This window comes from Triturus cristatus, chromosome 6 (genome assembly GCF_964204655.1).
Source record: "Triturus cristatus chromosome 6, aTriCri1.1, whole genome shotgun sequence".
Classification (NCBI taxonomy): domain Eukaryota; kingdom Metazoa; phylum Chordata; class Amphibia; order Caudata; family Salamandridae; genus Triturus; species Triturus cristatus.
Genome location: NC_140589.1, coordinates 635,249,134 through 635,264,279, shown reverse-complemented (window position 1 = coordinate 635,264,279; position 15,146 = coordinate 635,249,134). Strand labels below are relative to the sequence as shown.

Sequence of the window (15,146 nt, the reverse complement as noted above, 5' to 3'; positions counted from 1 at the left end):
CGATGATGATTGGTGCATAGTAGCTTGTACTTCTGCTGATGAGACTGGTTGCACTGGGGAGGAGGAATGGATGGAATTGGTGAAACAAGATGTAGTGTTACAAGAATTAATATCATATTTGGATGTAGGGCGGCCAAAGGGGAAAGTGGGGGATGCATGTAAAACATACAAGAATTGACCATTTTGGATGGCATTGTGAGGAGAGCATGTGTATTAATGGTTCCCCAAATGATTCGCGAGAAGGTGTTGGAATTAACTCATGAAGGGGAACCATTAATACACATGCTCTCATGTAGGTACGAGAGCCATGAAGAGAAGAATTAGAGATATTTTTTGGTGGCCGGGGTTGGAAAAGGATGTGGAGCACTGGCTGGGGAGTGTGTAGCGTGTGCACTCAATGATAAGTCACAAGTGACTGTTTTCAGTCCAGTTGAGGCTGTTCCGGTACAGTAGAAACCATGGGTTGAATTAGGCATGGACCTAATTGGCCCCATGAATGTGTTGAGAGAAGGCCTGAAATATGGAATGGTGTTAGTGGATTATTGTTCTTGTAGGCCTTAGGGGAAATTTGTTTGGAATGCCAATACTGTGGAAGTAATCAAATTCTTGCATCATTTGTTTCTGCGTAAAGGTGCTCGCATGGAAATTGTGACCGACAATGGCGTTAAATTTACGTCTGGAGAATTTGGCAAGTTCATGAACTGGTGGGGCATAAAAAATGTGACAACCTTGTTGTATCATCCTAGGAGCAATGGTTTAGTAGAGAGGTGAAATTGTGTTTGGCAAGTGGGTTGGTTTGAATAAAGAATTGTAAGATTTGATATGGGCCTTGCGTACCACGCCATGTGTGTCTTCAGGGTTGTCACCTTTTGCTGTATTAAAAGGGAGACTAGCAGCTAATAGACTGGTGTGTCCATGGATAAGGGTTTAATGGTGTCAGATGAAAAATGGTCATGTTTTGGTGCCAAGTGGGAGAGTGTGCAAAGTAGGTATGTTTCAAAGGAGTGTGATCGTCGTCTACATGTCAAAGAAGGGGAGTGGGTGTGAGTCAGATTTCTGGGGATCATTGCCAAGGGGCATTCAAAATTCTCAAAACCCAAAAGGTTGTATGTTTAAAAAGGAATGTGGTCAGGTTGGAGGATGGCAAATGGTGGAATAAGGAGAAGCTTGCTACACAAAGGGCACCAAATTTCACTTGTTCCAATGCTGTGCCATTTTAACAGGGAAAAATTCATGGAGATATTTCTGACTGCCGACCTCATATCCACGGCGGGTCTTCCAGAGTGACGTCACAATTGATGCGTACTAGACCGCGCACGGAGAGGGTGGAACTAAAATGGTTGCATGATTATGTGTTCTGATATGTGCACTTCTTTTGGGTGCCATTTTGTTAATTTCATTTATTGAAATGGTATAGTTTTTTGTTTTTGGTTCTTTTGTTTTGTTCATTGTATTAGGGGATGATGCGTTGGTCCTAGCGTGGGGTAGAATTAATATGCGGGGAGTAGGAATGTAGAATGTTACGTTTTGAGTGTTTGGGCAGTTGCTAGTTTTTCTGCTGCCCTGCTGGCATTACGACTTAGACTTGGAAATCAAGAAGACTTCTCCTTACCTCACGGGGCATCCTCTTCTTTCCTGACCACATCCTTTCAGTATCTTTTTGTGAAAAGCTGGCAGGCATACTTGGAGTCATTTCAAGCCATGCACAGCTTTGAGAACTGGGCCCCTGTACTTCTTTTCAACTGAGGAATGGTCTATTCTTTGCAGGTATTAGCACTTTTTCATAAGCACTGTAGTTTTAGGAAGCCGAATACATTGTACTACATTTGTCTAAGGTTTACCTCCGCCCTTGCCATGAGAGTTTACAAGTAAATCATGGGAAATGAATATTTAACGTTGTAATCGACAATGATGTGGACTTTTATGCAAATATGAAACTTAGACTCTTGTAATGACAGCTTGACTTGTGAGCGCTGCGTGGTGTAAGCTTGCCATGATACTGTGCCTGCGCTCAGCATTCATCCCCACTGTCATCTTTATTTTCAAAGTGCCATTTTCTACTCCTGAAAAAATGAGATGTCTTACTTAAAATGTGAAAAGCAGTTTAAGAAGGAGCTATCTATCGTTTCAGCGTGGATAATATTGTGCCATGGTTTCCTCATTGTCAAGATACATTACTTAAACTTGAACAGCCTAATTTCCTTAATACATTAACTTGACAGGATTGGTTTTATTCTATTATCCATGGTTTTCATCTCATTTATTTCTTATCCAGATTGAATCTGGATAGATAGCATGTTTAAAGATTGTATGTTGCCATTGGTACTTTCGATTAACTCCCTATATTTTCTCATAAATGAAGGCTTTGGTGATGTAATATTGGTGATCATAAAAAATTACAATTGGAGTTATTAGTGTTACTGTTGTAATAATTTTTAATATTTTATGTTTGTTATTGTTAAAAAATGGGTTTCTGATTAGCAGAGGTATGCACCCTGTTCAGGCAGGAACCACAATCCTATTCAGGGTAAGTCAGTTACGCACCCTAAATTAACCAGACTTCACCCTCTGGTAGCTTGACACAGAGCAGTCAGGCCTAATTTAAGAGGCAATGTGTAAAGTATTTGTGCAACTCTTCAAAGAGTACACCAATGAAAATGCCATGCAGAAAGTTTCCACTCCTGGTTAGAAAAATGGAGCTTAATTTAATGAACAAAAAAAGACCAAAACACCAAAGTGTAATATGCGTAACTGGAGTTATGAATTTTTCAAGATTACATTGAATTGTAGTGCCTGGATGCGCTAGACCGGCCTGAATCCATAAGTTTGGGTGGACTGTGATGGAGCACGGGTCTTATACAGGGACCAACCTTGTCCTGATGAAAAGTATCTTGTTGTGTCCTTGACAAAGACCCGATACATGAAGAGGTGATGCGTTGTCGATCCCTTTGGATGTATGTGATTCATTGGTTCTGAGCAGCGCAAGTCAGAGATGCATCGTTATTGACCCCAAGATGTAGGCTTTGTGACATCGTCGAGTTGCGTAAGTCGAGGTTGTCTCGGGAACTGGAGGGGATGCACCATGCAGACGGTGATGCGATGTCTTCAGTCCTTGCAGCAGCTGTGATGCGTCAGCGTTGAGGGTGATGCACCGGTTCCAAGCTGTGCAACGACGCCGAAGCATAGGTTTTTGGTAGTTGGAGCTCTTTATACAGGGGTGACTCCTCCGCTAAGGTGCAGGAGCGTTGCCCCACTGAGCATGTCAAAGGGAAAAAAATAAAATGATAAGAACTAATTGTTACTAGCATTTTTCCCCTCGCCTAGCTGGGTAGGGGCGGGCTGTTCTGCTCTGAGGGTAGGGGAGGAGTGGTTTGCCCACTCCAAGTGCGCAGGACGCTTGGCCAGCCGTCTTGGGCTAGTCAAACCGCCATGCGCACTTTGCATGTTCTTCATGCAGGCTGCATTACAGCCTGCATGGAGAACATGCTCAGCTTCCCATTCTCTGGCTGAGCGCCAATCCACGGCGCTCAAACAAATCACAACGCTGCATTGCAGCATTGTGATTGGCTATCAGGAGGCTGGGAGCCGGGTGCTTCCTGCTTCCTACCCTGGAAGAGGGAGAGCAGGCGGCGGTGGCGGCAGACAGCTGACAAGTAAGTGTTTTTTTTTTAAGTCTTCATTCCCTCTGCCACCCCTCTACCTGCTCCCCTACAACTGTTAAATACCAGCTGCCACTGACTTTATACCCACTTCCAACTGCCCAGGACTGGATTGGCACCACTTGGCAGGGCAAGACTCTCAGATGACAAAGTCAAGGTGCTGTAGATGAGTGGATTGAAGTCTTTGATGTCCCCTAGAATTCTAACAGGAGGCAAGCCAGAAAGCCGTTGAAATCACTTTGGTTGTGGTTTGTAGAAATGCAGGTCCAGTCCTACCCACTCCCAGGCAAGGGGGGGGGGGCAGTAGGTCAGTACAGCAGAGCAAGGGTTCAGCAGAGCGATAGTCCTTTCAGCAGCATAGCAGTCATTCCTGCTGCAGAGTATCCACAGGTGCAGATGTGTACTGAGCTGGTGGTGTGAGAGGTCTAGTACTTATACCCAGTTGTGCCTTTGAAGTGGGGAAGACTTCAGAAAAAGGCCTTTGAAGTGCACAGAGTGGATGCCCTTCCTGCCCTTGTTCCAGACTTACTACAGGGGGTTATGCAACCTTTTGTGTGGAGACAGAGCACAGCCTATTCAGATGTGTCAGCTCGTCCCTCCCATCCTGCCCAGAATGGCCCATCAGGATGTGGATGGCCCATCAGTCACCCCTAATTTCCCTTTGTGTGTGGCTGTCTAGAGAGAATGTACAAAGCCCAACTGTCACCCACCGCAGACATGAATTCAAAGACTGGCAAAAGGCACCAAATGGCTAAAGTAAGAAAATGCCAACTTTTTAAAAGTGGCATTTTCAGAATTACAATTCAAAATCCAACTTCACCATAAGTTGTGATTTTAAATTGTGATTCCAGAGACACCAAACGTGGGGGTCCAATCTCTTCCCAATTGGAAATTGCACTTACAAAATGTAATAAGGTAATCCCAATGTTATCCTATGTGAGAGATATGCCTTGTAGTATTGAACACTGCATTTATGAGTTTTTTTAACTACTAGGACATGTAAAACTTAAAAGCTCATGTCCTAGTTTTTAAATACACTGCACCCCGCCCTTGAGCTCTCCAGTGCCTACCTTAGGGGTGATGCATATGTATTAAAAAGGAAGGTTTGGGCTTGGCAAAAGGGTTAAATTGCCAGGTTGACATGGTAGTTTAAAACTGCACATACAGGATCTGCAATGGCAGGCCTGGGACATGTTTAAAGGGCTACTGAAGTGGGTGGAACAATCAGTGCTGCAGGTCCACTAGTAGCATTTAATTTACAGGGCCATGGCACTTGTAGTGCACTTTAGCAGGGACTCATAACAAAATTAAATATTCCAATTGTTGATAAGCCAATGTTACTATGTTCAAAGCAGAGAGCACATGCACTTTAGCACATGTTAGGACAGGTAAAGTGCCCATAGTCCTAAAGCCAACCAAACAAATTCAGGAAAAAGAAGGAGTAGAAAGGAAAAATGTTTGGGGGCGACCCTCCAGAAAGGGCCATTTTCAACAGGTATTAGTATTAATATAATAATAATAAATGATTGTATAAAACACATCACAAATACTCTTGTATATTGGTGCTTACTTGTGGTCCATTACAAGTGGTCCTGTTAACTCTGATATGTGCGGTAACTCATGTTAGGAGTTTGACGTCTAACCTCATATTACTTCATTTTTCCACCAATACATTTCGGTAGTTTAATCCAGCCGAAATGTAACAGGTTATAAGTGGCAGATAATTACTGGAATATGTGGATTTTGGTACCTTAAGCACCAAAATCCTTATGTTATTGCCCATTATCAGAGACAAAGTCTTAATTGGAAGTTATTTATCGAACCCAATGAATTCCAACCCAGCAGAGTTGGATTTTATTGGGTCCAATAATTAATCACCTAAACACTGAGCCACTTTTTATGAAGGTCTTGGTGATATTACCCAATGCAATGGTTTTCGCCAAAAAATTCTACTGTCTGTTTTCTTACACTTAAAGATAGTAAATCCAAAAGCTAGAAGAAATGTAATAAATTGAGAGTACATATTAGACTTCTGCCGGCATCTTCACCATGAAACCTATATAGCCCTTTAAGCTCCAAGGAGCATCAAAGCGCACTCTTTAATAACATGAAAATGACCAAATAAATTCTGTTTTCAATATTTTTCTGAAGGACAAGAATTCTTTCCCTTGTTCTTTTTTCTTAGGAAGATCATATCAAGCATTGACCTCCTGGACTACGAAGGCTCTATCTCCTGCTCTAGCCATGTTCGCCTTGGGGACAGTCATCTGCGCATTATTTCAACAGTGCCGCTTACTCCATAAAATTCTATTCTTGACCCAAGATATTTCTATACAGTCCCTAAGGGTGATTAACTCCAGCCCCAATAGTCAACCACTTCTCAGTACTGTGGATATATGTGTCCACCCTCAAGTCACAAAAACTACTCTCACCGTGCATTTCGGTATAACCTATAACCTATTAGACTCATTAATGACACAATCCCTTCTTGACAACAGTTGGCACCCATGGCCAACAACCCTCCCTCTCTTCCCTTTCTCTTGGCTTCATTCCAAAGCTGCAACAAAACCTGCACCAGTATGATGCATTTGCCAGTAATAAAATAGTAAATACCACCTCCTTTATCCTTTGTTTATGGCGTTCAGATGCTTTTTGAAGCTAAGTTCAAGCAATATAGTGATATAATAAAACAAAATCTATAATTTTAAGATTGATTCAACATCAGATATTTATGGGTAATCATGATGCTCATCTTGATCCTTTGCACATTTCACTTGTACTATTAAGTTCAGGAGTCATCGTAGATACTGGGAGGAGTCATACTTTCCTCGGGCAACCAAGAAGACGATTCAACACATCTTTCTCTACATCCATTCCCTCACTCGTATTTACTTTGCTGAGATTAAACATTTTGGTTTATAGATTTTCGTTAAGAAATGGCACAATGTTTAATTACCTTGGTCATAAAGGCATCATAAAGGTGCAGCACTATTACCTGATCACCTTTGTACATTAATTGACATTACTATAATGATAACATATTTGTTAGTCCTGACAACCTTCGATTAATTACTGATTGGGATGATTGTATCCTGGATGGAAGTGGCGCTCACTATTTACAGTAAATGTTTAATAGATCAAATTAACAATGTAGGTGCCCAGGGAGGAGGTAATCATCCAACACCTCAAAATTCAGATCATCAGATCTGTAAAGACTTTGAATCAAGCCCTGGCACACATTTATAAAGGTTATAACAAGTCAATAACTTCAATATCAAGGCAAAAACATCAGGACTGTGAATAGTTTAATAGTTTTCTTGTTGTGACTCCAGCCAACACGTGTTTCGTCGTTCGGGACAAGACACCCACGACTTCCTCAGGGCTGGAAAATATACATAAAAGAACAGAGTATAAGCCCAACCATTCGGGCATCAATAATATAAACTTTATCAGGTAAGTAGTGAGTCGTCCCAACTGTACTCATCAAGTTACATCATATGTCAACAAAGAGCGTGCAAATGCATCCAACATAGGACAGTGAAGTCAATGTCTCCTGTGTCAAGCATATTTCAAATCATCACATTAGTGCGTTAATCATGAGATGGTGTCTAACTTGCCGAGCCAACCAATATTGCTGATCACCCTTGGAAAAAACAGAGGGTGGGCCCATAATAGGTTAAAAAAAATGGGAAAATGTAGTCATGCAACTCATAACCACCGTTAAGTGACATTCCAAATGCACGGAGTGTGAGGGTCATGGGAAAACCCAGGCCTACCTTTAGGTCAATGAAACAGTGTAATGTGCCTAAGAATAAAGTAAAACTACATGAAGTGTACGTCCTATTAAGCATAAATCCATATTAATACCGTTAGTGAGGTAAAAAATATATACCTTCTGACTGGTTATAATTCCGACCCAGCCTAAATATGGCTGGGCACGTTGCATGTATTCCACGAAAGACGGTAATTCTAGCATGTATCTGTAACAACATAATAGAATTATATTTAAAATAATGGGGCAGAACGCTCCTGAATGCAAATATTCACATAGAAACTAAAAGCTACAAGCATGAATTAATGCTTATAGTAGAAGAATTTTATGAGAGAAAAATCTCATCATTGCACCAATCAACGATTTTAACTGTCAAGGTCAATATTAGTTTTATCGTTACCAGTATTTTGTGAGATTAAGTATATTCTGGTATCGAACGCTCAAACCGTGACTACATCTGTGTAGTTCACAAATCACCCAGATCAGAGGAATCATTGGATATAACGTGTTCCCAATTAAAGAGAAGTAACCATAAGAACAGATTTGGCGTTCCCCAGATCTGAGAAACCATTGGATATAAGAAAATCCCAATTTGAGAGAGATAACAGTAAGAACATATGAGATGTTTCCCAGGCTTAAACTAACCTTGTGCACGATAACCAGTGACAATACAGAAAACCCATGTGCTTGGTAACAAGCTTACCAATGCTGTACGAGCGGAGAAATCTCGTGCTGGTATGAGGGCTGCGTATTCAATCAGCCCGCGACGCACTATAATTTAAAAGAATTACAGAGATTCAAGATACCTAATTATAGATTATCTATGTCCCAATTTAAAATCCGAGTCCAAAGCAAGTGCATACCTGTATTAAGCAGAGTTTGAATCCATATACGATCCCCCGGCACTTCAGTCTGGCCGCCAATTTACGCGGATAACCGGAAGTGCCTCTTATAGTTTTAACAAGACTGAATGACTAGCGCGTGAGAAACGATGACAGCGGTATCGATGTTGGCCGCCATCTTGAATATCTAAATCGGTTTAATAACCATATATTTATTCTCCGTCTTGCGTATCCTTCATTAAATGCACTCAATATATGCCCAAATATCCCGGCAGGTACTTCCTCATGTGTTATAGAAATTATTTATGCTAATTGAATATCAGGTACATCTATTCCCTACTAATAATAACATTGCCATAATATATAGTTAATGCAGACTTGCTTAATGTGTGTAAAAAGAGATGAGTTTTATAAAGCATGAGATCAGGGCACATATATTAGTAGAGTTGCCAAACTATAGAATATATGCAAACTGAATAAATCGGTAATATCAATTCCGGCTGCCATCTTAGATCGGTCATCCAGTCTAAATCATTACAGATCACTGAAATCGTGGTGATCGACTCTAGCGTTTAGCATTCCATCGATTAAGTATGAGTATTGCCTTGATATTGAAGTTATTGGCTTGTTATAACATTTATAAATATGTGCCAGGGCTGGATTCAATGACCTGACAACCTTGTTGTGGTCTTCCCCCAAACTTTTCTCCTTCACCCCTCTTTTTTTCTGAAATTAGATTTTTTGGCATTAGGACTCTGGGCAGTTTCCAACTGCTAACCAGGGCTAAAATGCTGTCTCCCTAAAGCATGGTAAAATTGGCTTGCGCGCCTGATTAGCACATTTAATTTACTTATAAATACCTGTTATATGGTACTACGTGTACCCAGGGCTTGTAAATTAAATGCTATTGGTCGGCCTGCATCACTCATTGTGCCACCCTCTAAAGTAGCTTTTTCGACTTGGCGAAATAAGTCTTTTTTCAAGCCTAATTCTTTCTTTTTAAGTACATATCAGTCACCTCTAAGTTATGCCCTAAAAAGTTCATAGGACATGGTGCGATGTATTTAAAATGTAGGGCATATGGTTTAAGCTTTACATGTCTTGGTAGTGAAAAACACATGCATTCATTTTATACTACAAGGCCGATCTCTCCCTTTGGATAACACTGCCTACCACATTTAATAAGTGCTTACTTTTAATTGGGAGCAGATAGGGATGTCCTGTTTTGAGTGAAATGAATTGTCATTTAAAATTATCTCAAAGTCTGGTTTTAAATCACAATTTTGAAAATGCCACTTTTAGAAAGTTGGCATTTTCTTGCCTTAACCATTTGGTGCCTGCTGCCAGTGTCCTGGATCACATGAATGTAAATGGCTCTACTTTTGTGACAAATGAGACTAGGTGCTGTCAAGAGAGGCAATCCTGCCAGGTTGGCTGGGGCGTAGATGTTCTCTGCCCCATATGCACTTCAAAGGGCTTCCACCAGCACACGCACAAAGAAAGCTGGCACTAACCTTTTTTCACACCAGACTTTTTGGAGCATTGGAAAGGGAAGAAATTTCCAGAACTTGATGTCATTGTAGTGTATGGAAGCCCCCCACTTTGAAAGCTGGCCCGAGGTATAACTATTGGACCTTCGGAAAAACGTTCATTCGCTCCTGGACCTGTGGAAGATTTGGAACAACTGCTTAGACTCCATAGGACTCCCCGCTACTACCACTGGCCTGCTTGCTACTAGTGGCCTGCCTTGCTGCTTGAGGGAGAACTGGGCCATCTCCTTGATAGCAGGGCCAGCAGAAGTGACTCCAAGGGCTAGGTGTATGGCTTCCTGTGTGAGCTACAGAGACAAAATGAATTCCAGAGACCTTGAACCCTGCACCTTGCCTCTGCTGAAATGAGTCCTAATCCCCCAAACGGCGCCCACCAGATCCTGCACCCTTGGTTGTGGTGTTGGTCTTATTCCTCCTGGCTAACCCTATAACATGCAGATCTCACTGTGATGCATCGCCAGTTGGGCTGAGTTTATGGTAGCTCATGTTACTTTCTTCTCAGCAGCAGCAATTCCTGTTCAGCGTGTCCAATCTGAAGCGGTATCCAGTCTCGTGGAGCCCTCTTCGGGTTCAAACCTTCAGTTTGGCCTACTCGAGATCTTCAACTTACAAAAAAGTGATAACGTTTGAAGGTAGATATCTTCACCATGAGTACATCTAGCAGCTCCCGGATGGTGACGACACCTCCTCAGACCCCGACAGTTGCCTTGCACTGCTGAACGAAACCTTCTCAGGAACTTTTCTTCAAAATGTTTTGCAAGTCCATACGTAACCCGAGACCGGACCCAAACTATCTCATATATCAGACCTGCACTCCATCGTGGTCGGCCTCAACTTTTGACTTTGCTCCGATCTTGCATGACCAGATACCTACTGTTGACTCTGATCTTCAGGCACTAAATTTCACAAACATTTTAAAAATTCCGAACTCCAGTTCTACTGATTGGACTTAATTTATTTTGGTATCAGCAGTGCTGGGAAACCCCAATGGGGGTAGTCATGCACTTTGTAAATTAACCGATAAATAGATTTTATTTATTTAAATGTATCATATTATTCTAAATTGGTCTGAGATTTTTTCTTGTGTTTTCACTTCATGACTGCTTGTGTGCTGCATAAATACTTTACACAGTTCCTATAAATTAAACCTGACTACTTTTGTGCTAAGCTACCAGAGAGTTAAGCACAGGTTACTGTAGTTGCTTTTATGGTTCACCCTAATAAAGATTGTTGTTGTTGCTTGAGTAGTGTTTCCACCTCTCTTAAACCATAATCCAATTGCTTACAGTATTGTATTTACAGGGTTTTTGTTCACAAAGTAAAGATGTGCCTTTTCTAAGTATGCAATGAAATACTAGTCTTTTGTCAAAAGTATCTACTGTTCAATAGCTGTTTATGCCTTATACATTCAACATTTACAATGCAAACTTCTTTTCATAGCAAGCTTCTTTGATGGTACAACTTAACTTTGCTAATGCAGCATGTTCAGCAAAGGGAACTCAACTCCCAACTCCCACATTTTGATAGCCCAAGATGTTGCTTTTTAAGGGATTTTGTTTCTAGGAAAGCTGCAGCAGCAAATACAAAGTCACTCACTATAACCAAACACCACCACAGTAAAAAAAAACAGATATATTGGTTTTCAAAATGCTTTTTAAAAATATTGTTGGGAAGGGAGCCATCCCTTTTCCACATTTTCTGGAGTGGGGGTGAAGTCATCAATAATGCGGCTAGTGTAGAGTGTCCTAGTTATGGCTCGCCTCTGCTACCCAACCAGAGGATAGGGTAGCCTATTCTGCTTTGTTGCATTCGGTCCCTTGACAATTACGGGCAAATTCAATTTACTTGCTTGTTGCAATAGTAGCTCAAATTAAACATTTAACAGGGCAGCTTTTTGTTTCTGGTTCATCTACAGCCTTGGTGCATAGTGAGACTTATTCTGTGATTGCAGCTGGAATTTCCGGTGCATGTTGATCTCAGCATGGTTACAAATGGTTGCACATCCAGCAGATGCCTTGTTTTGATGCATATTCCCCTGGATTTTACTCATTCCAACAATTTGTTTGTATAATGATATTATTACATGAATAAACCCTGGCCATTGACTACTTTACTCTGTTGTTCTCAAAAGCATAGTTAGAGATTCCGAGGCCAATTCTCCATGCATTTTACTAACACAGCTGCAAAACACGTACTGTTGCATGTTAGTGCGTGTTTAGAATTCAAGTTCAAGGTACTGGAATATTGTGTTTATTAAACCTGCATTAGATAGTTTTTTATTTATTGCAACAAAGTTGACAATAAGAAACCTCTATTTCATTAAAAAAGCATATCTCAATGTCTTTGCAACAATCATGGATTCAATTCCAAATATTCTCGAAGATGTCAGTGTACCAGATTTGCTTTTACAATATACTTCCTTTTCATTTTGCAGGAATTGAATAGCTTTAATTATTTGGATCTGTACAAACTTGCTGACCTCTTTAACCTCACGTACCTTGAGACTGCTGTGGTCAACTTCCTTGTGAAGCACCTGTCTGAGTTGCTGAAGGGTCACCCTGAGGAGTTCCTGGTCCTCCCTTATCGTCTTTTGCGGGAGGTTCTGAAGAGTGATCAACTGACCTCGTTGAGTGAAGAACAAATCTGGAAGGTACAACTTCAGTTAAATATTAAATAACGAGATGATGCCTCCTAGTATCCATGGGTTTGAAATAAAACTAGAGAGCATTGCCCACTTGTGACTGTATAAGGGCAAGGGTGCTCTGACACCAGTCTGCACTTTTCTTACTTAGATAACTATGTGAGCATTATTGGGGCATTTTGTTTTCTACAAACAAGAAAAAAAGTTGGAAAACAGACAACCACGTCTTTCCCTCCATTGACACCCACCCAGCTGCCCACTTTTAAGATCATTTTAAGGTGTATAGGTTAGACAGTTTACAATGCTGTATGTTTTTCAAATATGATAAATCTTTCAAATACGATAAATCTCTAATATTCACTTAGATAAAAGTAGGACCAGAGATAATTTATTATTGTTTTGAGAAATTGGGCCTGCAAACACGTTTTTTGTCCTTAGCGCAACGCGCAGGCCTAGATCTTTTTCAAGGCTAATGCCAGATAAGTGGGTAATCTCTATGATGAAGTTATTGGTGGTGAAGATAAAAGTAGCATCAGTCTTGAGGAAGTTGACATTTTTGATGTACATTAACCCCTTCCACACGCGGCAAATTCCGCCGCGATGCGAGGGGGGCGGGTCTGGGCTTGGCACTCAGGTGCCCAGGACGGCTCCTGGCCATCCTAAATCACGGTGGGCGTGTGCTCATGACGGCCAGGAGCCGTCCGAACTCCTCCCACCAATTGATTCGCCCGCACAGGCAGGGAATTAGCCGCACGTGGGTGGAGCGGCAATGGTCGGACGGCTCCCGGCCGTCATAAGCACACGACTACCGTGAGTCATGACGGCCGGGAGCCATCATGAGCATCGATGTGGTTAACCACATGACAATGTAGAAATGTGTCCCAACATTAACATAAGAAATGCATGCCAATATAAAGGTTAGAGAAATGTGCTTTTATTAAACGTGCAAAGAGAAAAAAGGCTGCTTATTTCTGCTGATAGCTCCCATTTGTGTTGTTCTTCCACTGCTAGGCCTCAATATTTTCCATTATTCCTTCCTTTTCCTTTTAGATAAAAAGAGATGCCTTTTTGTAAATGCTGATTTAACGTTATAATTGAACTGTAGAACATGACATCTTCGTTAAATGTGCTGTTTGCTGCAAAAATGTAGTTCTTTTCTTCCTCACACCATAAGACTTCATCAGATTTTAGATAGTTAACTCTGCCACATGCTTATAATGAACAAGTATATTGCTATAGATTTGAGTCTCATGATCTAACCAGGACATGCTAGATATTAATGTTTCATTTCATAAAACAGTGCATTGTTACCCAGTGGGACACTGAACGGCTAACAGAGTAGGCTTGTAAAGGTTTTCATGAGAACCTTCCGAGATGTATCCTTTTGTAATATGCTGTTGCAACGTTCAAATAACAATGTGTCAACATGGACATTTACCATTCGAATCGAGAAAAGACGACGTATCATGGGAAGATACTTTCCAATTTGCTAGAGGTGATCCAACATTTAGAGTTTGCAACATTTTTTGTGCTTTTCTATATAGTAAGTGTTCCTAGTTAGAGTTAGTTACTTAGAGAGCCAATGCATTCTATGCACACCTTTCCTCCTGCCATGTCCTCCAGCACTTTGCTGTGCTACTGTCACCCAAATTTGATGTGAGCTACTGCTAACAGTGATTTTCTGTTATGCTGATGCCTTTTTGGAGATTTTTCCAAAAATACTCTTTATGGGAGTTCGACATCTTATAGCTATTAGCCTATTGCTCCAAGTTTCTCTTGCTCTTTTTGAAAGGAACTCTTTATGGACTCTGGCTAAAATAGGTTAGGTTCTTTAGATTAGGATAGGGAGTAATTCCTTTTTGGAACATGCTGTTATTGTGTATGCTAATTCCAATAAAATTGTCTTGATATTTCTGTAAAGAGACTTATATGACCCAACTAAAAAGACAAATAAATATAGCCTAATCTCTTAATGAGAATTTGTTTTTTTAAACTTCACCAAACCTCTCATCCTTGACTGAACATTAAATACTATAAGTTGAGAAATGTGCAAAACAACTGAAATGGAGCTTACAATGTATCAAGAATATAACTCCATTTAGAGTATTAGGAAAGGTTCCATGTATCGCAATGTCCATGTATATTCATGAGGACAGTTCAAGTAAATTCAATTTCTCAGGAGTCTTTTACGTGTGTAATAATCCAATTGCATTGAATTGTTTGATCAAACAAATTGCAAATCCGCCCAGTCAACATATCCCATGTTGCCCATGGATTGGGAGTTGTGACACAGACAAAGAAGCTAAAATAGGAGGCACCATACCACTCAACATTCAGATTTGACTCTATGAGGACACTTGGCATGGCATAACATCGTACACAGTGTGGGATATGTAATGCAGTAATTATCCAACCCTGACAAAGTGCTAAGGGATGAAACCAGTTGGCTGGGATGATGTGCAATTTGTTTGATCAAAAATATTCAATAAAGTTGAATATGAACACATGTACAAGACTCCAGAAGAATTGGATTTATTTTTACTGTCCTTATGGATATACACGGACATAACGTTACATGGAACTTTTCCTGGTGCTCTAAATGGAATTATATTCTTCATACATTGTATGCTCCTTTTCAGTTGTTTTGCATATTTGATTTCCGTGGCTTCTAAGCAGTGGGGT

At 40.8% G+C, this 15,146-nt stretch overlaps 1 protein-coding gene across 2 annotated transcripts in view; it reads left to right on the top strand.

Annotated features, from left to right (window-relative positions):
- KLHL32 (kelch like family member 32) overlaps positions 1-15,146 on the top strand; it is an 816,038-nt gene that overhangs the window by 498,236 nt on the left and 302,656 nt on the right. For both annotated transcript variants that reach the window (XM_085611126.1, XM_085611127.1), the window contains exon 6: positions 12,258-12,473. In XM_085611126.1, coding sequence (XP_085467252.1) covers positions 12,258-12,473 — 216 coding nt within the window. The remainder of the gene's footprint in view (positions 1-12,257; positions 12,474-15,146) is intronic.